The 25,405-nt window shown below is 34.0% G+C and overlaps 4 protein-coding genes across 7 annotated transcripts; 1 reads left to right on the top strand and 3 right to left on the bottom strand.

Annotated features, from left to right (window-relative positions):
* Positions 1 to 4,150: 4,150 nt before the first annotated feature.
* Positions 4,151 to 6,587, bottom strand: LOC129902796 (uncharacterized membrane protein At1g75140). Its single transcript, XM_055978202.1, has one exon. The coding sequence runs from the start codon at positions 6,328 to 6,330 to the stop codon at positions 4,390 to 4,392; it is 1,941 nt and encodes a 646-aa protein (XP_055834177.1). The 5' UTR covers positions 6,331 to 6,587; the 3' UTR covers positions 4,151 to 4,389.
* Positions 6,588 to 8,497: 1,910 nt separating this feature from the next.
* LOC129904110 (outer envelope pore protein 24A, chloroplastic-like) lies at positions 8,498 to 12,179 on the bottom strand. The gene is made up of 3 exons (XM_055979639.1): positions 11,831 to 12,179; positions 10,681 to 11,040; positions 8,498 to 8,821 (listed from the first exon to the last, which is right to left on the bottom strand). The coding sequence occupies exons 1-3, from the start codon at positions 12,026 to 12,028 to the stop codon at positions 8,741 to 8,743; spliced, it is 639 nt and encodes a 212-aa protein (XP_055835614.1). The 5' UTR covers positions 12,029 to 12,179; the 3' UTR covers positions 8,498 to 8,740.
* Positions 12,180 to 15,510: 3,331 nt separating this feature from the next.
* LOC129903468 (uncharacterized) lies at positions 15,511 to 21,315 on the top strand. Of its 4 annotated transcripts, XM_055979032.1 has the most exons (7): positions 15,514 to 15,763; positions 17,375 to 17,534; positions 17,664 to 18,959; positions 19,036 to 19,114; positions 20,009 to 20,451; positions 20,820 to 20,918; positions 21,032 to 21,315. In XM_055979032.1, exons 2-7 carry the CDS (start codon positions 17,496 to 17,498, stop codon positions 21,194 to 21,196), a joined length of 2,121 nt encoding a protein of 706 aa, XP_055835007.1. In that variant the 5' UTR covers positions 15,514 to 15,763; positions 17,375 to 17,495; the 3' UTR covers positions 21,197 to 21,315. The 4 variants fall into 4 exon arrangements, with proteins under 4 accessions (XP_055835006.1, XP_055835004.1, XP_055835005.1 ...); XM_055979031.1 differs by having other exon boundaries at positions 15,511 to 15,763; positions 17,444 to 18,959; XM_055979029.1 differs by having other exon boundaries at positions 15,511 to 15,763; positions 17,375 to 18,959.
* A 1,443-nt stretch (positions 21,316 to 22,758) lies between these two features.
* On the bottom strand, positions 22,759 to 23,553 carry LOC129902384 (transcription repressor OFP7-like). The gene has a single exon (XM_055977607.1). The coding sequence runs from the start codon at positions 23,551 to 23,553 to the stop codon at positions 22,759 to 22,761; it is 795 nt and encodes a 264-aa protein (XP_055833582.1).
* Between the last annotated feature and the right edge of the window lie 1,852 nt (positions 23,554 to 25,405).

Genomic DNA, 25,405 nt, shown 5'->3' with positions numbered 1-25,405 from the left:
CCCAAAATGGTACACAGGACCATAATATTATATATTATATTGTTGTCTACTATATAAGAATAAATATTTGATCAACTCAATAATATTGATGTATGTTTTAATATTGAGAGAGTGATGGTTTATGTTTTAATATTGAGAGAGTGATGGTTTAACTTTTTTATTTATTACTACTACTATTTCGGCATAAAAGTGTGTGCATGAAAAAGAAATACCAACAATTTTATGAAGAAGAGAGAAAGATCACGGTTTAATTGTGACTTTCTACTACATAGGGAAGGCATAATTTTTACGAGGTTGAACATATAATATGTAATGTAATTTTTTTATGAAGAAATTCAAATTAAACCTCTCATATTCTCTAGCTCCGCGCCTATGTATGTACCTAAGTGATCTCTTGATGAACATTTCCCATCGTGATAATATTCCATATAAGATAATCACTCTCCTAACAAATGCATTCATACAAGTAAAACAATTTAATATATGACCATCTATACTAACATTTAACTATGTTTATTTAATTTTGTCTTTATAATATAAGCAATTAACGAAATATAAACGTTGACAAAAGAATTATTAGGAGTTTTTTTTTGGGTACAAAATATAAATATATCAAATATGGGGTGGCAAAGTAAACAAAGAATAATTCCAATTTGAATAGGACTGATTTTGTTGTCCTTCGACAACGGCAATTTCTCAATTTTGAACAAATATAAAAAAACTAAGGCATGGTGATGGAATTTGCAACGGTACTGAATACAACATTTTCTTTGAGTTGTTTTATTCCTATCAATGACGTATAGCATATCAACAATGGCAATATGACATAGACCAATTTTCAATTATATAATGTGTACTCTTAGTCTGATTTTTAGCGGTAGTCAGCTGTCCTCGTTCTCCTCTTTGAATTGCCCAACATCAACATGTGGTTGAAAGTTTGAATATAGAAACGGGTTCAGAATTTAAGTTATATAAATTCAATTTTTAAGATTTTTAGTATTGAATTTATTATATTTTTAAATTTTAACGTTATTGATTTTCAAATCTACTAGTATTTATTATAACTTTTAACTATTTTTTAGACAAAACGCCTTTGAAGGCATATGAGTGTTTCCTTCGTAAAAGTATACTGACTCCACCCGCTCCTATTGAACGAAAATACTGACTGCAACCGCTCACAAAAATCTAAACGAATTTGTGGAACCCAATAATTTAAAGACAAGTATTTGTTGTGTTGATAAGCTAGATAAATATTTTTTCAATACATATTACTATACGTATGTTGTTATATTTATTTTATTATTTTATTTTTAGATCGAGAATCTATCCGAAATAGTTTTTCTACTTCACAAAAATAAGAATAAAATCTACATATATCTTACCACCCCTAAATCGATTTATGGAATTACACCGAATATATTATTATCATATACAATATACATTATGCTCATGCATATTGACTCGGTCCGGCGTGCCACTTTTAGCAACGGCATGGAAAATAGTGGAAAATTAATTATGAGAAGGTTTGATAAATTCCAAATGGTAAACCACCACTAATAAGTCTAAGAATAATACTTGACAAGTAAAAAATGCTTGTTAAAGTTAAAGATGATGTTTTGCTTACAAAAATTCGATACCATAATAAATTTTGTCCCCTCCACTTCGAAAGGCCAAACTTACTAATATGTTTAATGAACATTTCATTTTTTTAAAATAATTTCCAAATTTTCAAAGACTAAAGATTATATGGAATATCTACAAAAGTGATGGGATAAAAAGTTGACTAATCAAGATGGCGGTGAAGTGATAAATACTCTTTAATCTTTAATCAAAGAATTCCAATCTAAACCTTGAATATAGACACATACAAATGTACAATTTAATTAGACCCTAATACAGATACCAAACATCTTATTTGATCAAAGCCCCAATGCAGGTAACGAACGCTCGAATGAGAAACCAAAAATAAAAAGAAAAGAAGGTGGCCCTCTCATGATTCTGAAAGAAATTTGCCTTTTTGGCCTTTATCTATAAATAGATGTTTGCTCCTTCCCTTCCTTGTCCTAATTTGGTAGGATAGAAGATTATCAAATTAACCTACTTTTGACTACTTTATTGCAAACTATAATTGTTTGTAAATATTTTTTTCAATGATTATAATTTATCAATCAAACTTAGATTCAATTTCAAACTAGTTATTGTTGATTGGAAGAACCCTTTTGTACCTAATACAACAATATACACTTTCACTTTGTAACCTAACACATGAAGTTGGGAGAGGGTAGAATGTACACAGACACTGCCTTTATCTTTGTGAGATAGAGAGGTTATCTCCGACAGACCATCGAATCAAAAAAGTTTAATCAAAGCAAAATTGAAAGAGAAATAACAACATCAAAATAACAAGGTAAACAAACAATCAACATATGAACTTTTGTTTCTCATCAATAATAATACCACATGTGACTTTTTCTAAGTTACGTATGAACTTTTGTTTCTCTAAGATAAGTCCTAATAAAATCACCAAACACTATTAATACAACTCACCCTCCACCACATCATATACTTGTGCAACTTTATGTCCAACCAAGTGTTGATAATGATTTACACAATAATTACTATTCTATTGTATAAGCTAATACTGGTGAACAATATTTTGGACAAAAACAAACCACACTGTAGTTTTCTTTGGTTTCCCACATAGTGTTTTGTACCCCCTAGGAGTTCGATTAATCTGAGTTCGGGCCGGTAAGTCCCACTATGGGATCGAGGATAAACCGCCTGCTACCAAAGGGAGCTCCATTTCTAAGGCTCGAACACGAGACTTCTTGTTAGAGATGAATTCATTTACCGCTCCATCACAACCTTATATGGTCATTTTACACTAAGGTTTTAAATCTAACACAATATATCTCGATCATCGCTATCGAATATTACTGTGCAATCTGCAGTTTCAGTATAAAGTTTCTCTACTGCAATTTGCAGTAACTTCCATTTATGTGAAGAAAATGGCATCTCACATAATGACATCTCACATCTTTATAACCTTATGTTTCATCTATATCTTGACTAACTATGCCTAGTGCTGTCTTCTAAAGGTTAAAAATGTTCAAGAAGAATTTTTTTGATAAACAAATGAAACAGGTGGACAGAATCAATCAAAAGGCATTCTGGGAAGACAATAGCGAATGGACTATGTTCTCCTTTCCTACCCACCGGAAGGAAAAATAAAGAACGGATTTTGACAAGATTCAGCTAATCTTAAACTAGTCGAGCTCGTGAGAGAAAATTATGGTACCTATAGCACATCACTTGCATTAAACTTAAGGTTAATACTCAATTGTATATCAGAATCATCAGGATCTTTCACTGTGATACTTCGTTCGACGTAGTAACTGTAGTAGACCAACAAGATTATCATGGTTGCTTCCTCTCAGTGAGAAACATGAGCAAGTCCTCTCAAAATGAAGCCATAACAAAACGTTTTTTACATTGGCTAGTCTACTTCAAAAACCAAATAATGACCAACTGCCTAGATCTTGATGTACAAGATATCAAGCAATTCATGAGTACATGAACATAAATAAATTTCAAACAAACATGACCTTAAAAGAGTGGCTCAACCTATGATAAAACTAGAATGAAGTGTTCACTTACATGAGGAATGGAGCATTAAATGCACAAGCAGAAATTTTAAGAACCTTGATTCCTGAAGGAAGTTCTCCTGTTAATCTTTAGTTTCCATCGAACAGAGTACAGAGACACATATGATGGTGACAATAACAATAAAACTAAAGAGTTTCAGCGACATGTACCTTACCTTCAATCGTTCCCCCAAGGCTCCTTTGTCTCCATCGAAGATAGTTAAAAGTGAAGCCTATTCTACCACGTATTAATTTTGGCCTCGGCGACCAGACCAAAGTAGTAACCAAATTCTTGTTGGCGACTATTTATGACTAAAAAAATGAAATTCTAGAAACTCCTTTGGGTTCCATTGATCATGATCTCTCCTTTCCTTTTTTCCCCTTTTTTTCTTTTTGGGGGTGGGGGTTCTGCTTATCTTTTCCGCCTTGATCTCAAACTCAGATATCTTTCAACCACTATATGACTAATCTCTACTAGAACTGAATTTACAGCTGGATTGAGCGCATACTTGGGATAAATATTTAGCATAAATGGAAAAAAAGAGAGAAAAAAATGGATAACGGACATCTGCTTAACCTTGATTACCAATTCAAGGCAATCAGACCTGAAAGCTCAAAATGTTCTTTTTATTTCCTCTCAACACAAGTAACCCGTTGCAAAGTTACAACTATTGTCAGCTTCCCCACGTGTCCAGATGACAGTATGGTGCTGAATTTAACACATGTTCCAGACATGAACTGCAGATTACTTGCCATCATCCACAATTTGACTGTTTACAAACAGGCTATCTCTCCTTTTTGGAAAACCTGGTGTTTCTAGATTTGTCCCCCTAAATTTTAACTCCGAGGTAGTTCTAAAGTTGGGATCAACAGAGGAAGGCCTAGAATTTGAATCAGCAGAATTCGATCTATAGGCACCTGCCGTTCCACCAGAATAGCGAGATGGAGAGACATACCTTCCAGATGGACCTCTGAGGCTGCTACCCCTAAGATCCATAAGATCTGCATTCCTCGATGAATCAAGATACGATCTGTCACCCTGGCTGGATCCCAATGGAGCCCCACTTGTAACACTCGTAGAAGTGAAAGGATCGTCAGGTCCCCAGGAGGTAAGAGCTTCCTTTTTCTTGGCAAAAAAATAATATGCACCTAAAAGGAAAATGATGAAAAATAAAACAGGACTCGTCCACAGCATGGTGTTGAACTCATTTTTGAAAACTGGAAGGTTCGAGCGATATATCCCCAAGTAACCACTTCCCAAACCAAGAATAACGAGCTTTTCTTGATCACTGGCTACTAAAGGAATAACCTTTCTGATTTTATCATTTAGTTCCAAAGACTGAGAGCTCAAAAATGACGCTACAATCTCATCATGACCAGAAGAGAACAAAAGCCTAGGTCCGCCAGACCGCACATAATGCAGCGATGACACGTTATACAGTGATACCCTCTCCTGGTTAGCAATAAGCAAATATCCTTTAATCGCCTGAAATGATAGTGGCTCAGCCATCTCTAACTTCCTTTTGGATCTAACCCTGCACTTGAAGTTCATATTATCACCTAAGAGTAGCACATGAATCAAATCACCATCAGATGTAAACCCGTATGCTTTCGACCGTTCAGTTGCATCAAATACATAACTCTTAGCAATAGAATTGTTTAAACCTTCACATTCAGATTCCCTAATCTTCATGGTCCTCAAGTCTAATGACCCTGCACCAGTCTCGGTTAGAAATAGAAGCCTTTGTTTCAAGAACGCAAGTGGCCTGCTCTTTGGCTTTGTCACCCCATAAACAGTGCCATTCTCCCTAAAAACCCTTAGTTTCCCACCAGAATCCATAGACAAGATATACCTATTTCTCCCAACATGATGCACCTCTAAACTTAAAATCGAAAACCCACCTTCCTCGATTTCTGGTGAAGCCAATTTTCCTACAGTTTCCATATGAAGAGTAGCCCTGTCATCACCATCAGGCACTACCTCCCATATTCTATGCATCAAAATCCCACCATTCTCATGTCCCGTAACAACCACACTCTCATTCTTATAAACGGACAAGTACGACACATAAGTTGTTATTGAAGAACTCATTGACGTCTGAAATTCAACCAAAACTTCTCCATTTCTTGAGAATGCATACACCTTTCCACGATCATCGCCAATGGCAACATACTTACTCAGTCCTTCAGCATCCCTAAATGGTAACACATTGATGCTAGTTGCATCTGATCCTAATCTCACTGCTGATATAAACTGAAACCTCTCCAACCAAAGAGGACTATACTTTGTAACAGGCACTTTGCTCTCTAAACTACCCTCACTACCCACAAACCCCTCACCTTGAATCTTCTTTTTCTCACCCAAAACAACCTGCTTTTTATCTTCCAAGTTTTGAACTTTAGGGTATTCCAGTAATCTTGATTCTAACCTAGAAACAAGCAAACTAAGATTTTCCACAATCCCTTCTAGCTTTTCTAATTGAAGTTGATGTCTTTTTAACACATCTAAAGCATCAACATGTTCAAATTTCTGTTCAACCCCAAGATTCTCCAACTTGTCTTCTTCAATTACAACTTCAGCAAAAGCTCTAAAAACCCATGAAACATGAAATAACAAAAGCAAAGAAAAGAAGAAAATCTTGCCTTTGTGTGAGCTTGCCATTGCAGAAACTGATGATGGAATCATAGCTCTGGGGTCATTAGCTAAGTGTGTAAGTTACAGATCTTGATTTTTTTTTCAATATTTATTGTTCAAGATTTAGAGGATCAAATGAGAAAGAAAATCTTGTTCTTTTTTTTTTTGCTGAATATCCTCACTTGTTCATGCGTTTTTTCTTCTTCACTATGGTATACTGCGCTTTGGTGGATTTAGATTTTAGGGCTAATGAAATTTTTGTTTTTTTTCAGATCTTTTCTTTTTTTTTTCTTCAGGAGAAGTCCAAAGCTTGTCACTGTAAGAACGAGAGAGGATCTTGTACGTTGCACCCCCATGGTATGTACCAGTAGAACTTAACAGGGGCTGCCTGATAGGCGGGTTAGCTAAATAGATTAGAATAAGATTAACTAATTATTATAATTTTTTTGCTTTTTTTGGTAATGAGAAAATTTTAAAGACTTGAGAGTTTTTACATAATGAGACTAATTAAGACAATATTGTATTTATTCCATCTCTTTCAAAAGTAAAAAAAAAAATTCACATAGTTTTTTTATTTATTGGTTCGTAATTTTATTAGTCTCGTTATATATATACTTGGTCGATGACTTTTTTGCTTTCTATATTAAATACGTACAATCATCTTTTGATAGAAATAAGAAGTGTTAGATAGCATGTTAATGAGCTCTTTGCAATCGGTCTCAATTGCTAATACAAGAATAGTAAATTTTTAGCATTTTTTAGACCACCAAACAGAACAAATGTTTTCATGTACGTAAATGTTTGTGGCATAGCCATTGTTACATTTTCCTTGCATTTGAAAATGAGTCTTGAGTTTAATAAAAAATGAAAAATTGATTTGTTTTACATTAATAAGAAAAGAAAAAAGTAACTATAACACTATTTGTTTCACATCGAATGTTTTTATTTTATTTCGCTCAAGATTAAGAGATAAATTAAAGGTTTTATGTAATTGTTTAGGAGTTGTATAAGAAGTATGTGAGGCAATTATTAGTTTTTCTTTTTCATTTTTTTGGTTCTCTTAAAATAAATAAGAAGAATAAGCTATATAGAGAAAATTAGATATGGATCTCATGCTATTTTTGTTTGAGTAATTTAATCTACTTATTTTGAAAAGTTTTTTTTGAAAAATATTTTTGAAGAGTTTCAATTTGTGTTTCGTTAATTAATTTTAAAACAACTCTTGCCAATATTAGAGCGACAAATTGTTTAAAAAAATTTCTTGAAGCATAATTGATTTGCTTACTTATTTTCTGGTGTTGATTTATTAAAAATATTATTTTGTGAGCATTATATGTAATTTATATTTTTTTCTCTATTCTCAAATCTCAACCCAGAAGTCATTATCCTAAAAAAAAAAAATTTAAAATCCCCAAAAAAAAAAGTTCTCCAAAATGCCAAAACACACCCTAAAAATGTTGGACCATCTGTCTCAATGACTACGTGACAGGAATGATTCACATGAAAACCACGTGAATTGCGAGTAGTCAAAGAAACACTGTCATAGATACAATCGAATAACCAATACAAACATTTATAGCCTCTCTTTTCTCCTTCCTGTATAATCAATAATATGTTTGGGTTATAGCTTATTGTTGTTGACTTATTTTTATCTTTTTAGTTTAAAAATAAATATTTATTTTTTAAATTTATCTAAACATTTAAAAGTATTTGAAAGTTATTTTAACTTAAAAACACTTAAAATAAGTCAATCCAAATAAAGTAGTCGAAACCTTCAAAAGTTTCTCGTATTACTAGGAGGGAATGGGCAAAATACCATTGCTTAGGAGAAAAAACATACACCTCTAGATTATGAAATGCCAACATCTAGCAAAAACTCAAATGCATCTTCTCTAGGAAAATCTCATTGTACGACCCTGTAATTACCAAGATGGTCAAATGAACAAACTTGAAGCTGTTGTTGGTACTGAAGAATCCTCAGACGATGAACGGGTAAAGGATTAATGCTAATGTACCAAGCAAGTAGAAAAAATTTGTCAAGTCTTCAATGAATAAAACACAAAAGTGAATGTAATTGAGACAACAAAAAGCAGGATTTAAATTGAAAATCTCAAAGTATCTCAAAATTCAAAATCGTCAAATAAAGCTAGCAAGAAGACAGCGGATCCATCATTTGATGGAGCGTTAAAGGGGGTAAGCTTTGAGCAAAAATCATTAATTCAGGTAAGTCGATGCATTAAAACATGGAAGTGTCTTGAAAACGGAAGATTGAAAAAAATAGTAACCTTGGATCAATACTCATGTTGGTAACCATAAACCTATTATTGTAAAGGAGTTAACCAAAGCAAAACGAACAGCTCACTCGTGAATCAACAAATTGAGCTAGAAAACATTAGATGAAACCCAATTATGAAGGGTAGCCAGAAGTAGTTACATCCGAACTATTGCAGAAGAAACAGAATCACATTTCAAAGTCCCACGAAGTCTCAGCACTTAACTTCGGGATTTTGCGTTCCTCAAGCAAACAGAGAGATGCACAAATCTGGAGACAGGAAGAAAACCTTGAGTCAGAGTGGTCTCAGGGAATCAAAACAAAAAATGAAGCATTTCTTAGATGCTTCATGTAGTTCAATATCTATCAATACACAAAACCTAGAACACATGATCAAGAAGCACTGGTTTGTATATTAAAAAAAAAGGAAAAAGGACAGCCATGTGCATGAAGCTCCCGCTATGCAGGCGTCTGGGGGGTCACGTTGAGTCGATTTCACAGAAGGAAAAGCAAACGACAAGCGTGAAATGAGCTATCATTAGGTTGATCTCGTCACTGTTCTGTCAGAACAAAATAAGGCATGGAGGATACAAGGAAAGAAGAAAAAACGACACAAACAAATTTTTAAAAAAAAAGAAAAAAACGAAAGTAACAAACTGTCCACTTAAGAAGTTCATTCTACAACAGATGATCATTTTTTTATGCTGAATTATCTAATATAAATGAGTGCATGTTTTTGGTTTACAGCATAAGGATATAATCTAGCTAGAAATGATTTGTGTTCATTTCAAATGTCATCAGAAACCGGGGAACATTCAATTAGGAGGGGCACGGGTAAAACGAGAAGCTTAAAAGCAATTTCATTATGGTTCAACTATCAAATACTTCAACAAAGATTTTCACACAGAATGCATAACAATAGTGATGCTGATAAAATATCATGGCTATAATAAATATTATAATTTCTGCACTTCTCTGCATATTGTGATAGCATATCGATCACTTATAGGTGAACATGAATGAGCATATTCTTTTTCACTATTAACAATTGAAGGCCATTTTTTAACGGGTTCATCTGTTCAGAACAATCTAATAGAAAACACATTTATGGCAGCATAATAGATCTAAGCTGGATTTCCACAAAAGCTATGACATAACTGCAAAAAATCACAGATATGTGTCCTACTTCATGATCTATCATATCAAACAATGCAGTGACCCTATCAAATAACAATCAGGGAACCAATACCAATGCAGAATGACTTTTAATGGTCGCTTGCACTTATCAGGGTAAAGATCCTTTTGTGGACGCTTATTGATGCACATCAAAATCTGAAAAGTCGAACAAGTGTCTCTGAATCAATATGACATGTGAACATTTATATTATTAACTATAAAACGAACTTCCATTTTTTTCAATTTTTCAACATGCAGCCTTCATCCAAACAAGAAATTGATCAATTGCTAAACTTGTGACATCAGTGAGGAATAGGCCCTTCTCAGACTAGACATAGCCTGCAGACTCACAATAATGAACAATTCAAAATAATATCAACACGTGTGTTTAATAACTGAGCAGAAATGATAAGAAACAAGCAAAACCAATAAACCTCACAGAGACTTTATACAAGTACACTACGATCCCTTCGTCATTAACCCTCAATAAACCCCAAGGTATTTACATTCCGACCACTTAAATGTTGTTAAAAATGGTCATATAGTTACAGATTATCCCATATTTTGTGGGTTATAAAAGGTCTGCAATGACACGGCCAACCGGCGTTTAGGAAGAATTTTGGCACATGACCAGTGCAAATACAAGTGGAGTAGAATGCACACCTCCAACACAATCTTTAATGTTCACCAGAAGACAACTTTCTGCTAAGTAACAAGTATCTTTTAAAAGCAGTTTCACCAAGGATGACTTTTGTTGGCAAATGAGATCAACAAGCTAGTGAACCATCAAATTCACAAATATTCAAAAAGATAGAGCTAACAGAAATAAGCCCCAAAAAACATAAGCAAGCCAATTGAAATTTCAGAGACAACTATAGAATAGTTTAGCTTTGTAATTCAATTGCAACGGAAATTGGCAACGAAAATGTGGATGGAAAGCTTGAAAGTTATACCTTAAATGATCCATTTAACTTTGAACTCCTGGACCATTCGAGCCCCAAATTCCTGCTTGTCGTCTGATAGGTAGCCCTAAACACATCGTCCCCATAAACTTTATGTGATACCATGAAGTCCCATGCATTCTTTGCCGTATCATATGTGGGCTCGAAAGTAGTGATTCCTCCATGGACATATGTGTACTTTAATTTACAATTTCCCGAGCCCATCACGTGATTAGCCGACACCTTGTTGGCAGAATCAACCACCAAAGTTCCATTCAATATTGTTTGATTGTCTCCATGACAATGAATGTAATTCAAATTCAATGGCTTCTCCAGAACCTTGATTGAGTTCATAAACTGAAACCTAATGTCCTGAAACCACAACACTTCAATAATTAAGAGCTAATGCCAATCTAAACACATTCGAAAACAACCTCTCTACCTCCACAAGGTATCGGTAAGGTTTGCGTACACTCTACCATCCCCAGACCCCACTTTGTGAGATTTCACTAGGCATGTTGTTGTTGTTATTGCCAATCTAAAAACACAATCTATCAATCAACTAAGTCTCAATCCCGTTCTATTTAACTAGAGAATTTTTCACTGACAGCACTAAATTGAAACCGAATGTCCAAAAGCTATAAAACTTTCAATAGTGAACAACTGAACATTAAGGGCTAAAGCAAATTCTAAAACACAATTCATTCAATTAACCAACTACATCGCAATTCCAAACTAGTTGGGACCTGTTATGTAAATCAATTTTATATATACTCTATTCAATTTTTAACTAGACTACTTTCAATATAAGTTGAAACTGAATGTCCAGAAACATCAAAAACTTTCAATATTACACATTTGGAGCTAGAACGAACTCTAATTTCTAAAACACAACTCAGTCAATTATTCAATTAACCAACTACATCTCAATTCCAAACTAGTTAGGATCGGCTATGTAAATCAATTGTATATACTCTATTCAATTTAACTAGAGTATTTTTCACTGAAATAGAAACCGAATGTCCAGAAACAACAAAACTTTCAATAGTAAACATTTCGAGCTAAAGCGAATTTTACAACACAATCAATCAATTAACTATGACATTTTTCACTGAGCGACGGTGATTAGTAAAACTGACATATGCAAAATCGAATTCCAGACCTTCTTGGGGACGTTGTAGTCGATGATGAACAATCCAGGCTTCTCAACGGCGAGAGCTAAGCCGTTTAAGCTGGGACCTTTGACAATAGTAGCATCGGTCATCGAAGCTCGGAGCTTAAGGTCGCCGGCGTTGAAGGCGACAGTAGCGGCGGCGGCGGCTTTGTCGGGCTCATATCGTGCTTTGAATGAACCCTTCATGATTGCCGAGTGAAAAATGAGTTTATTCTTTTTTTCGATTCCCTTGCGAGCGGGATAAGAAGGGGAGATTTGAGGTTTAGGAATTAGGAATTTACGATGGCACTAGCATTTCGGGCCGGCATTCTAATTTGTTCAATTCAATGGATAAGACAAGCATGCCCCAAAAGGGCAAAAAAGTAAAATACAAACAACAACAAAAATAAATATGTTGGAATCAACCTTCAGGCGTATTCAGAATTTCGAAATGATAGATACATTTATCACTGAAAATTGTTAAAATTTTAAAATTATAAGTTCAAAATTAATTCTTATATATTCAGATACCAAAAAAGCTATTAATAACCACTTAGAGAGGTGTTACCTAATTTTATAAAGAAAATTAAAACAAGTTAGATGAGTTCATACATCTATATTTCAAGATTTTCTTAAAAATATAATACTACTATATATGATCTCGGGAGGGGAGCATGGGTTCACGTAAACCCGGTGACCCCCCCTGCATACGCCCCTGTCAACCACATGAATTTTTCCCTTTTCCATTACGTTCAATTCATATCGGCATAATATTAAATAAAATATAAGTTAATACATATTGTAATAATAATAACCATGAGATAAATTTTGATTCTCATAAATCACTGAATCAACCTCCAGTCAATCTCTATTGAGAAGTTTGAGTGCCCCCCCTTGTGACTCCTTAGATCTGTCCTTGTACGGATTGATTCATCATAGATAAATGTCGAATATAATCAAGCTGTCTCAAATGACCTTGTCTCATTTTATTTAAATTCGTATTGTTTACGCCTTTTAGCGGATATGAACATTTGTTATCTTATCTAATATATCTAGGCATTCACCTTAGCCTTTGCAACTCTCATATTATGCATGTGTTTTTTTCAGCAATCTAACATTCATAACCATATAACATTGTTAGTTTCATATATATTTTGTAAAAAATATTTTTCATTTTGATAGACATTCTTTCATCACATAACACCTTGATGGCATTACTCTATTTCAACCGTATAATTTTCAAACTATGCATAACATTTTTTTCTATTATTCTATTTTATAAAAATGATTTGATTTTCTATAAAGTTGTTTCTATGTGACCAGGAGGTCACGGGTTCAAGCCTTGGAAACAGCCTCTGGCAGAAATGTAAGGTAAGGCTGCGTACAATAGACCTTTGTGGTCAGGCCCTTCCCCGGACCCTACGCATAACGGAAGCCTTAATGCACCGGGCTGCCCTTCAGGAGGCCTAAATTTTGTGCCCGAAAATAGGTGCTTTTTATTTGTGTTGTTCCTCGATGATTGTGGTAATATTTTACAGTTGCTATAAGAAAGAAAAATAAATAAAAAATTTCATGATTTATTTTTTGGGGTAATAAAAAATTCATTTAATAAACATACGGTCATTATAAAAGGAGACTAGTCTAAGTGCCCATCTTGTCTCTATCAAATACAGTGATAATAAAAGCGGGGAGAATGGGGTACATCATCAAGCTTTCAAAAATATCTAGTTTGCATCCTTTTTTTGCTTGTCATAAGCTTGTATTCTAAGGCTCTGTTATAGACTACACTGATCTGCGGGAGTTTACTATTACCTCTTAAGATAATATTGTTCCTGTTAACCCAAATTTGCCATAGAAGAAAGGGGATTGGATCAGCCCAAGTTACGTACCCATCTCATACTTCTTTCGATTTAAGTTATTTTTTATCCAAGTAGAGATTGTTTTGGGGTCATTAGTATGAGGTATGTAGTTATGATTTCTATTCGTTTGTTCCCACAATTTTTTCAAGTGTGTACATCTAAAGAATAAGTGTTCGATATCTTATTTTTCTTTTCCACATATGCAACAAGTATCATTGGGACATATGTTCCTCTTATGAACCATATGGGCTATATAGGAATTTTGTTTATTCAAACTAGCCATAGAAAGTATTTAAGCTTGTTTAAGGTGTTTGTTTTTTGAAGCCTTGTTAGTTTTTTTTCCCTCATCTAATTATTATTGTTTTTTGACACTAGTTTATAAGCGGCTTTTATCGAGAAAGTATTATGTCCCGAAGTGCTCCAGTTATAGCTATCTTCTCCTAGGTTGTTTTGTTTTATATATGTGTTGTGGATCTGATTAGTAATTTTCAGAGGGAGTTCGAAAGAGATATGATTGGTGTTGATTCTACCATCATTCATTAAGCTAGTTATAGAAGTTTTGTTCGTGTTTCATTAAAGGGTCATAAATCATGTTCTTTCTATTTGACTGTCCGAAATCAAGTGGGAGATTCAATTGAAAAGGCCTGTCCTTTCCTTACTCTGTCAATGGTATGCCTGAGATGGCAGTCTTTCTCCTTGGCTTTGTGTTTGCGTTGATTAACTCAACTATCATGCCAAAAGTTTATTTTTTTACCATCTCCTGTTTTCCATTTTATTCCTTCCTCACAAAGTTTTGCTGCTTTTGTTATATTTCTTTATACACGAGATCCTATATTGAGAGAGGAGGAATGACACTATTATATTGATTTTGAAGTATAATCATGTAATTTGTGTTGTTTGTGATCAAGAAATTACTTTATTTATTCATTTTTACTTGTCAAGTATATAAAAAATATATTATAATTTTTGTCTGTCACTTTGAGCATATCTAAAGAAATAATAAACTATATATATATATATATAATACTACTTACTTATTCCCAAATTCATTTCTTAAAATCTAAAACCAAATTAACGGTAATTAATATAAATGTTCTAATAAAATACTCGTGTCAACATTTATTTCTTAAAGGACATACAAAATCTAAACTAGACAAGTAAAAATCAAGGTATAATACATAAACATGCCTTTTAAGTTTAGCTCAGCTAGCATTTGTGTTCTTAATTTTAGATGTGCACAAGTAAGCACTTAAACTTGTAAAATTGAACAAGTAGACACATACGTCCTATGTAGGGTCTTACGTGACAATTTATTGTCCTACATGACATCCTACGTGTATTATGTCATGTATAATGTGCGTGTCTACTTGTTCAACTTTATAAGTTTAAGTGTTTACTTGTACACATCCAAAATTAAATAACACAAATGATAGCTGAGCCCAAGTTAAAAGACATGTTTATATACATGCCCAAAATGAATGAAGGGAGTACATTTATAAGCGAAGTTCGCACACCAGTGAAAAGGATATCAATGCGATCCATTTCCCTATGAATACTGGTATGCGAAAACGATATCGATGCCCTCCATTTGCCTATGAATACTTACAAAATCTATCATGAATATTATTGTTGTATTAACTGTTCTATTGCTTAATTATTCATGTATTATATTAATTTTTTTGTGTTACATCATATTTGATAATATCTATAAATAATCAAATATAACATATTTTGTATAGAGAAGGACCAAAAATATACATTTTAATTAATTCAAAGATTCAATATGGTGAATCATGTATCAAAAGAACCAAAAACCAAACTTACCCATAACTTGGGGACCAAAAATGCCATTATACCAACCAAAAAAAAAAGATAGGACCCGGTCAGCGGCATCTTAAGCCCAATGTAAAGAACACAATGCCCTAGTTCCCGCCAATATTGTTGGCGCCATTTCACATCTCACCAATATCCATATAAGTCACTAATTTCCCGGGAAAATTTTACCCTCCATTTTTCCTCTGATCTTTCTCCTTTTACTCTTGAATCTAAATCTACAGGCGACACCAAAACGATTCTGAATCAGGTGAGCTCAATTTGCTATCTTTTTAAATCCCAGATCTATTTTTTGTAGTTGTTGAATTTGTCTTTCTGTTACTGCATTCGTTGTTTATTGGTACAATTTAAGAGGAAACAGCTGGAGATGTTGATTTGTGTTTCTTTTACTGTATTCTTTGTTCATTATTCGCTCCGTCGCAATTTATGTGTCCCCCTTTGAAATTTATGGTCTAAAACACCTTTTTACATAGCTATAAATCCTTTCTTTAGGGTTAAGATTGAAAATTTAAATTGATTTCAATTATACAAAGTTGACATTTGTTTTGATACGGTCTAAAAAACAAGTGTTCTACCTAAATTGGGACTGAGGTAGTAGTACAATTTAAAGAAAACAGATTTATTGAAAATTTTAGGGTTTTAGGGATTTTTAGGCCCCCATTTCGATTTACTACTCCTGCCATTGCTGAAGATTGTACCTATATTTGGATCTTTGAGTTGTAGTTGTCAACTTGTTGTTTCTCAAGGGTATACGCATGGATAGATCCAATTTATTGATTGGAAAAACTGTGTTGCGATTTGGCATTATATGTCAAATGCATTGTTTTTATATAAATCCATTTGTTTTTATTTGAAAAAGATATGACTTAATTAATTCACTTGTTGTATAGAATCTGCTTTTAAGTGATTCATTTGTGATAATTCTAGCTTAGTTTATAGGGTTATTGATATCCGAGTGCTCTGATTCAGATCTTGTTTTGTTGAAATGAGTTCAAGTTTCCATAATTACATGTTTTATAGGTAGAAAAAGTGTTTATTAACTTGCTTGAGGTAAGCCATAGCAATCATCTCTCAATCTTGTCAAGACAAAACATAAGGTTGTTAGATAGAAACTTGTTTCATATACTTTGTATGTTAGCATATTACTGCATGCTCTAATATTTTGATTAGTAATTGGCATTGCCTAAGTTCCAAATCCCCCCGTGGTTTCTTATATCACTTCCTGCTCCTACTTTGGTTTTATTAGAATGCCATTTGCTTTTCCATGGTCTGTTAGTTATGTTTTTCTGTAATTTACTGGCTGTGAAATTTTGCTTTCTTTTTTTGTATTCCCAATTCAGCTCCAAGCAAATTGAAATGTTGAGCTAAGAAAATCTTTCTTTATGTAAAAACTTAGATTTATTAATTTTGTACCTCATCTTATTAGACACACTACTAGCCAGAAAGTCTGATAAAATTGGTGAAAGCTTTTGGTAAGAGTAGCATTTCCCTTTTAATTCTGGGAGTAGGTCAACGTCTGATCTAAAAACTTTGTGGAATGCATACAGTTGTTCCTTACTACAGTTCTATCGTTTGTTGTACTCTTTGTCATTGTATTGGTTTGTGTAATTGTGTTCATTTTTCTCCATGTATTCCAACATACTTCTTTTTGCTTTCTATTTTTTCCTGCTCTGAAGAACAGCAAATAGAGATAATTTTGAAGTGTTTGACTTTTAAGACATCCCAAAATAGGATTTGGACCCATTGGAGGTTCCCTAATAAGATTGTCAGCTGTAACACCAATTAAGTGGAAATGTTAATTGATTACTTCTTTGCTTTCTTGCTACTCTACTTGTGCCTTAAGGTTTTTTTCCTTCAGCAGTATATGGAAGACTGGTGTGGCATCTTGGAGTTATAGTAAGACTAGTGCTTTATTTTATCCCTTCTATAGGCATTTGCAGTTCCACCAACAGTTCATGAACTTGAGTCAACCCTGTTAGACAATGGAGCGAAGGAGTTGCAACAACTTGCACTTTATCCAGGTTAGGAGGAGAGGTTTGACAGTAAAAGACCCTAATGTAGATTGTCATGGAAAGCCAGCTTTAATGTTCAAGAAGTTAAAAGACATCTATGATACTGAAAATATTAAGTGTGAAAGCGAATGTCTGCAGGTGGTAGACAGAACATTACAGGCAATAGAACCTGAAGATGACATATTTGGTTGCTGTGGTAATGATGAAGTGAATATTCAGTCAGATGACAAGTCAGATGATTATGATTTTGGAGAAATAACACTGAAACAACTGAAGGATAGATGCAAATCCAAGAAAAGGAAACTTGCTACTCCAAGTCCTACTTCTACTTGTCCAAAGCAGCCCAACGGAAGTTATCTTCCAGAGGAAGACGATGATCTAAAAGTACCCCTTAGTTATTTGAAATCGGGGATTTCCAAAAAAACAAATGGTAAAAGAAGGTGCACCAACAGGAATCTCTTTGCATCTACGAAAGAGCATGTATCAATTAAAATTGAAGTGGTTTTTGAGCCCGAAATTTCTCAACAGCTCAGAAGTGTTTTGCCTGAAGTGGCAGAACCCATAGCTGAGACTTCTGAATCTGAGTTCTCAGTGTATCAAAGCTCAGATTCTTTCAATTGCTCCTCTAATATCCAGATGGTTAACAAGCTGAAGCCTGACACAATTACATGCAGTGAATTTCCAACTGTAGTTGACTCCGAGGAAAACAAACCAGTTTTGTTTGCCGAAGAACAGCAGCTTTGTACTCTTAACCAGATTTCCAGTGAATACTTGGAACATGTGGAATCTGAATATGTTTCCTCAGCTAGTGAAGTGCTTGCAGAGGTAAATAATCAGGAGGACGGATGTAATGGAGAGAACAGTCAAAAAAAGTTGTTTGCTCCAGCAAAATCTACAGAGATAGTAGCAGCAGCAAATGATCAGAGTTTAGACATGTATGACTGCCTGAGGAATTGTTCTGATATGGTCAAGAGTTCTGATCAGATTAATAATAATGTTGTGTTTCATGTTCCTGAGTCAACGGCACCTAATAGCACCACCAGCGCCAGTCTTCATTGTGCAGATGATGTGTGCATGTTTGGAGATGGAGATACGGAAGTTTTGCTCTCAAATCAGAAGATTAGCTCAGTCGATGGCCCTATTGACAATTGTATCTCATCGTGGAATTTGCAAACTTGCTCAGGCAGTGACAATTGTTTGCCATCCCTGGACAAAATTAATGACAAGGAGCAGCGAACAGATTGTTGCTTTGCTGATGAAGCAACTAGTTTGATTTCAGGAAATTGCTTGGATGATGAAACTCAGCCTCTGAAATCTTCAAGTATTTCTGAAGAAGAAAATATGACGTTAAACAGTCCACCTCTGGATGTTGTAGATCAGATCTCAGCACCAGAGCTGTCACCGCCTCCTGAGAGACTTCTTTCGACACGAAAGGTTAGGGGTGTTTGCTGAAGATAAATTGTTTTCTTTGTATTTCTTGAAGTGTCTTAAACAATATATTCTTATGCAGGCTATTTCTCCATCTTCTCAAGAGCGACTTTGTTTGGCAATGAACTCCATAGACTTAATTGGTGACCTTGAGAACTACAGTAAGTCACAGATGAAAATAGGGTTTCCAATCATATGTTGGATTAATTCTGTGTTTTTTCCACTTCCCATATAATTGAGTGACATATACGGTATGTGCTTTGCAAATACAATCACCGTTTATATGTTGCTTCAAATTTCTTTTAGGACAAACCTATCACCAGAGAAACAACTCACCAGTGCTTCAAGTTTATTCAAAGTTCATTTTACTTGTATGGTTTTAAGCATTCTGGTGGTTGCTTCTTTGGTTGAACCCAGGAACTGATTACCAGAAACTTGAGACACCGATGGAGTTCCGTTCCTCTGTTTTTGATTTACAGTAAATCAGACAAATCAGTATACTGTGCAAGTCAATTGTCATTCAGCTTTTATGTGCTGGTAAATGAAGATAACAGTTTATTATAGATTTTTTTGAAAGCAGAAAAACAGCTATGTGTTGTCAGACTTATGTTTTACCATTCCTTTTTTCTATTCTAGCATTACATAAAAAATTTAAACTGATTTTAGCTATGTATCCTGCAAAATGAAGAAACCAGTAAGCTAGTTTTTTATTTACCAGCCGAAGTGAACTATCTTGTCAAATAAACTATAAAATCTTGAAATCATACTTCCAATTTTGATAGGTACTACTAATTTCCTTTCTAACTCAAATTTATCTGTGGAATAAACTCTTAACATCATACTTCTACCTTGAAAGGGATTAATATCCTTTCTAACTCAGTTATCCACCAAAGATGCTAATCTGGACTTGCACTCCAATTATTCAATAGTATGAGACTCTTCATGTTGTTGTCCTTTTGAATTGCTTTAATAAGTTAATATATTTGTCTTCCTAAATGTTCTGAACTATCTCGGAAATCTAGCTGACTTGTTTTTTCTTGGCCATACTCTTTCAGAATGTAAAGAAAAGTTCAATTTTGAGGGACATGAGGATTCTGAAAGATCATGCTTAGCTGATGCTAGCACAACTAAAGATTCTGAAGGATCTCCTCGGCCTAATCAGGCTAAAGTTTTTATAGGCCCCAAGCAGATCGCTAGGAGATTGAAGATTGGAAAACGAAGTTCCCCTCCAAAAGGCAATCTAGGAAAACGAAGTAGCCCTCTGAAGGGCAATCTAGAAGGTCCTCGTCTATCTCGTTCTTTACCTCAGTTTAGCACTGGGACCTCAATTAAACGTTGTTCAGAAAGTGCTATAGCATTTTCACAGCGGCAGATGCATGATATTGAATCTCTAGCATTGAAGCTTATGAATGAATTGAAGTCCATGAAGGATATGGTAGAAGACAAATTACTCTTTGAAGCATATCGAACAAGTTCTTTGAAGAATGATGCTGATGAGGTATGTTATTCTAGATATACTGGTATATTGGAGGTGACAATTCTTGAGTTTAACAACCAAAGAAAAGATCACTGCTAACATGTTATGTCTGATATAGCAAGTGATGTTTTCTTAAAATTTTAAGTACTAGTGATGTTTCGATTTTCCAAGACCTCATCTAACAATTGAAAATATATCAATTTGATCCTTATTTTGGTTTTATGAGGAATGGTCATTAACATGAAATGACATTTGACAAACAGGGAAAAGGCCCAAGAATAAAAAGAGGATGTGCAGTTTCATTTTCATGTGAAATGATTACATGCTTAGATGAACTACTTTGCATGTAATTGTATTGTTCTCAAGTGCTAGTATCTTATGTTTGACAGGTAAAGAATGCCATAAAAGGTGCAACGAAAGTCGAAGAGACAACACAAAAGTGGTTGTCCATGATGACTAGGGACTGCACGAGATTCTGTAAAATCATGGTTGATACCTTCCATTTTCTGTATAATTCATAGTTGCTCTTCAAACTTTTCTAACGTTAAAATATGAACGTCATGACTTGTTATTAAGTCAAATTTATTTTTCTGTGATGTAGAAATTGAGTCAAAATGGTGCGACTGATTCCAAGAACTCAGTCCACAGGGAGAGGAGGAAAATTTCTTTTGCTGATGAAGCTGGTGGTATGCTCTGTCATTTCAACTATTTTGAGGATACCGATCCAACTTTGGAATCTGATAGTATACAACAAGAAGACATCTGAGGCCTCAACTTTCATCTTCTGGAGATATCTCAGTCCACTATATTGTTGTATGATGGATTATTGTGTATCTTCCTGATGGATTGTGTCCAATAATATAACATGAAATATTAATTTTTCTATTGTGCAGAACCTAATACTACATTTTAAGACAATATTCTGCTATCTTCTTCAGATAAAATTACTGTTAGCCAAGTCTCCAAATGCACTACTCAATTGGTATTCACATCATTAATGTCTCAATAATAGACTGCTCAGAGGTGATGGAAAGGTTCTTGGCAAAATTGCGACTAAAATTGGACAAAAAAATCAAGTACTTTTACCAGTTAAAACAAGGAAGAAAAGGAAACACTAATATCTTTCCCTAAAATTTGGAGGGCAAAACATCGCCTAGCCGACCAGCAATAATACAAGAGTTTTGAGTTTTGTGCATAATTCTTGTAAGCTTAATTAAGTTATACTCTTTGACATGAAATTTAAGAAAATAAAGAAGATTTTTGAATGTATGATCTTAAACTAAAGATATGACTACAAATGAAACTGGAGCAGAGTTTGTCTTATGGCTGAGAACTTTAAAGCGGTGATTTAAGGCCCGAGCTGAAGGTATTGTTAGAAACAAAATTGGAAACATGATTATGGCCTTCTCATATCCTACTCAATTCTGCACGAATAATTATAGTGAAGCTCAAGCGGCTTTAATTGGTATTTCATGGTGCTCTAATCAATAGTTTGAGGCTCTAGAAGTTGAGTTGGATTCCTTGACAGTGGTTCAAATGATCAATGGAATTTGTAAGCCTCCTTGGAGGATTATAAGTATCATTGATGAAATAAAACTCTTAATTAGCCACAGAAATATAACAGTTAAACACTGTTATAGAGAGGGGAATGAAGTGGCAGATGCTTTAGCAAAATATGTCACTTAAATTCAAGCCCTGAAGATTTTTTTGCAAGAAGTTGATTTGCCAGAAGTGGCTAATGGGGTTCTTAGGATGAATAAATTGAATTTTCCCACCTTCCAAAGAAGAGCCAAAAAGATTAATACCTGGCAATTCGATCCACCTTGAATACTTTTCTTTATATGCATTAACAAATGTAGTTTAAATGCATTAGTATAATTATTTTTGTTTTGTAAAGATCATTGGATCAGACTTTTATTAGGATAGGATCTCTCTTGTTCTAAGATGTAAAAGGAGGTTAGGCTTTATGTCCCTCTCCATTTGGTTGTTAAAATGATAGAACGAGGGCACTAAAAAAAAATGTACAATATATCAAAATATATTTTAATTTTGTGATCTTAAATATATTATTTGAAAAGTAAAAATTAAATAGCTGTCAAAAAAGGGAACAAACATTTTTTTTTGAAATGGACTAAAAAACAAGGTAAAACAAACAAATTAAAACGGATAATATGAAAAGACATAGCAAAGCAAAGCACAATAACCAGATTATAAGAGCATATGAAAAATATGATTAAACAAATGAAAAAATAACATGTGATGTGATGCTCCTTATGTAGGTTTTGGAAGTTGAACTTGAACCAATATGATGCTAAGTATAATTGTTCATTAAAATGTTGGAAGTTTTAGATCCATAGACTTTGAAGATTTACCAAACAACTCTTCCCAAATCTCAGTGAAAGCTTCCACAATAATTGCATGATGGTGTCTTGAATTAAGACTAAGAAAACATAGCAAAAGTTGTTCCAAATCCTCTGCTTCAAACATCTCTTTCTCCATTATCATTTCCTTCATCGATTTCTTGAAATCGTCGTAAGGATCTGCTGATTTTTTCACTATAGCAAAACTCTCATTCACTTTCCCATCAGCCATACATGGCATCATAGAATCTTTAAAACTATTCGAAATGTAACGTTTGAGCCTCCTTACTTTCGTGTTATTAGTCTTTTTCCTACTTCTCCCGGTTAAAGGGTCTATCGAACAATCCACATCGAATGAAGATTCAAAACTTGGAGAAGAAATAAAGCTTTCAGTTTCATCATTAGGCTTCTCATCACAACATTCACTACTGAAACTGAACCAGCAACTATCAACAGAGGAAAAACTCATATTCAACCTACTTTTTTTACTTTCTCCCCTTCTCATGTTGTTATTGTCACGATCAGAATATTCAGAACTCGGCGAATTGTACGTTTTATGTGCCAAGTTGTGAGCTTTTCTGAATATGTAAGGGTGATGTGGGGTTGAAGGAGGTACTGGAACAGGGGAATTATCAAGAACATTGGCATGGGAAAATTTGTATAGTGAAATTGGCATTGGACTTTTAGGCAAAAAAGAAGCTTTTTTGGATCGACAAAAGCGAAAAGAAGGCATAGAGAGCTGGAGTTTAAATCTCCTTGTCATATCTAAGTGATGATGCACAACAACGTACTCAATGTAATTCCACGAGTGACATCTGAGAAGGGTAGAGAGACTGTTTTCAATAAACCCTCGACTCAAGAAAAAAAAGGCAATGAAAAAAAAAAGAAGACAAAAATTGACAATAACTACAACAAAATAGTAGAAATTATTGAAGAAATTGCTAGTAAATGCGTGAACCAAAATATGTTATTGCTATCGGCGCCTATACAAATATTACAGGCGGAATGTTCAGTACCGATTAGCTATACCCCAGGAGTTTGGAGTTCAAGAACTTGATGTTGTTTTATATAAGAAAATTGAGGAGAAATGGCCGGCTTTGGTCAGCTGACAGTAGGCTAAGTTTTATCAAGGAATTTATTTAAGTAATAACTAATACACATCGCGTAAACAATTTTACACCATCAAGTCATCTTGACCTATTGTCGGAGGCAACATATTTTATTTTCATGAATTCAAATCTCGATTTTTAAGGAAACTTTTATGTAGAAATCTTTTGGGTAACTTGATACAACAACAACAACAATAACAACAACCCAGTGAAATCCCACAACGTGGGGTCTGGGGAGGGTAGAGTGTACGCAGACCTTACTCCTATCAAGGTAGGACGGCTGTTTCCGAGAGACCCTCGGCTCAAAAAAGGCATAAAAGGGGGTCAGATAAGGTTAAGAAATTCAAAGCGCTATAGGAAAATAAATAACGAAGGCATCACAGATAAAATAGAGTAATCAAAAATAATTGTTACTCGGACGGTGTAGACTTCTTTAATAAAACTATTTTTCCCCTTATATCATGAGTTTTGTGACTGACTGAATTTGAGTGAGGTAATGTGATTCAGATGTGAAAGCTACATAGAAATTCCCTTGAGATCATACTAGATGAAGAGGAAATGGTCTCAAAATATTTTTTATGTATTGTTTCTTGAATGTGACATCAAAGATTTTCTTTCTCTTGTATTTATCTTTTGTTCTTTCATGATAAGTTGGATTCAACTACCATGACATTCTAGGGAAAATTAGGTGAGATGTCTAGTTTCAGACGGAGATAAATTCTGAATAAAAATATCTCAAATTGAAATATGAAAAAAGTTCAACATATAATATTGGAATTTGAAACTTTAACAAGTGAAACTCGGAATTAGGACTCAAGGACCGAATCCTTGAGTTCTCTGCTGTGAAACCATGAACTCAACTACTCAAGGAGTCTTTCATTGAGTTCGAACTCAAGGACAAAATAAAAGCGTAGATTTTTCGTGTTTAGTTCAAAGATATTTTGTCCTACTTCTTATGAGGAAGACATGTTTCTGAAAGGCATTTTCGATTGAACTAAGAAAGAAATCATTACTTTAACTTTATATTACTCGCTTCAACTAAAATTTAGATATTATTATTTAAATATTTTTTAGGATTCAAATTTTTTATTAGCACAATCTCCAATTTACTAAAATTATCATAAATTTTCAATGTCTTCTTTCGAGAAACACTTTCCAATCACTAACAATAACAAAGCATAGAAAAATATTTTCTACAGGAAATAACTTTTATCATACCAAACACATATAATGACATTAGATTTTCCCGTAATATCAAATGGAAAAAATGGAAAATTTGTCAGCTATTGCCAGCAAGCTCCAATATTAATTTATATCACTATATTTTCTTGCTTCATTTTTATTTTAGATATATAAAAGGTTGTCAATTAGCCATCTGAAAAAAAAATTACGTTGAAAAAATCATACTATGTATCCAGCCGTGCATTGAAGAATTCCTTGCTGCCCAGTACCATAAATTTGGTCCTCTGAAAATGACTGTATAATTTATATTACCGAGAATAAGGG

The sequence above is a fragment of the Solanum dulcamara genome, chromosome 9 (assembly GCF_947179165.1).
Source record: "Solanum dulcamara chromosome 9, daSolDulc1.2, whole genome shotgun sequence".
In the NCBI taxonomy this organism is placed as follows: domain Eukaryota; kingdom Viridiplantae; phylum Streptophyta; class Magnoliopsida; order Solanales; family Solanaceae; genus Solanum; species Solanum dulcamara.
This window is presented reverse-complemented; position numbering and strand designations above follow the sequence as displayed.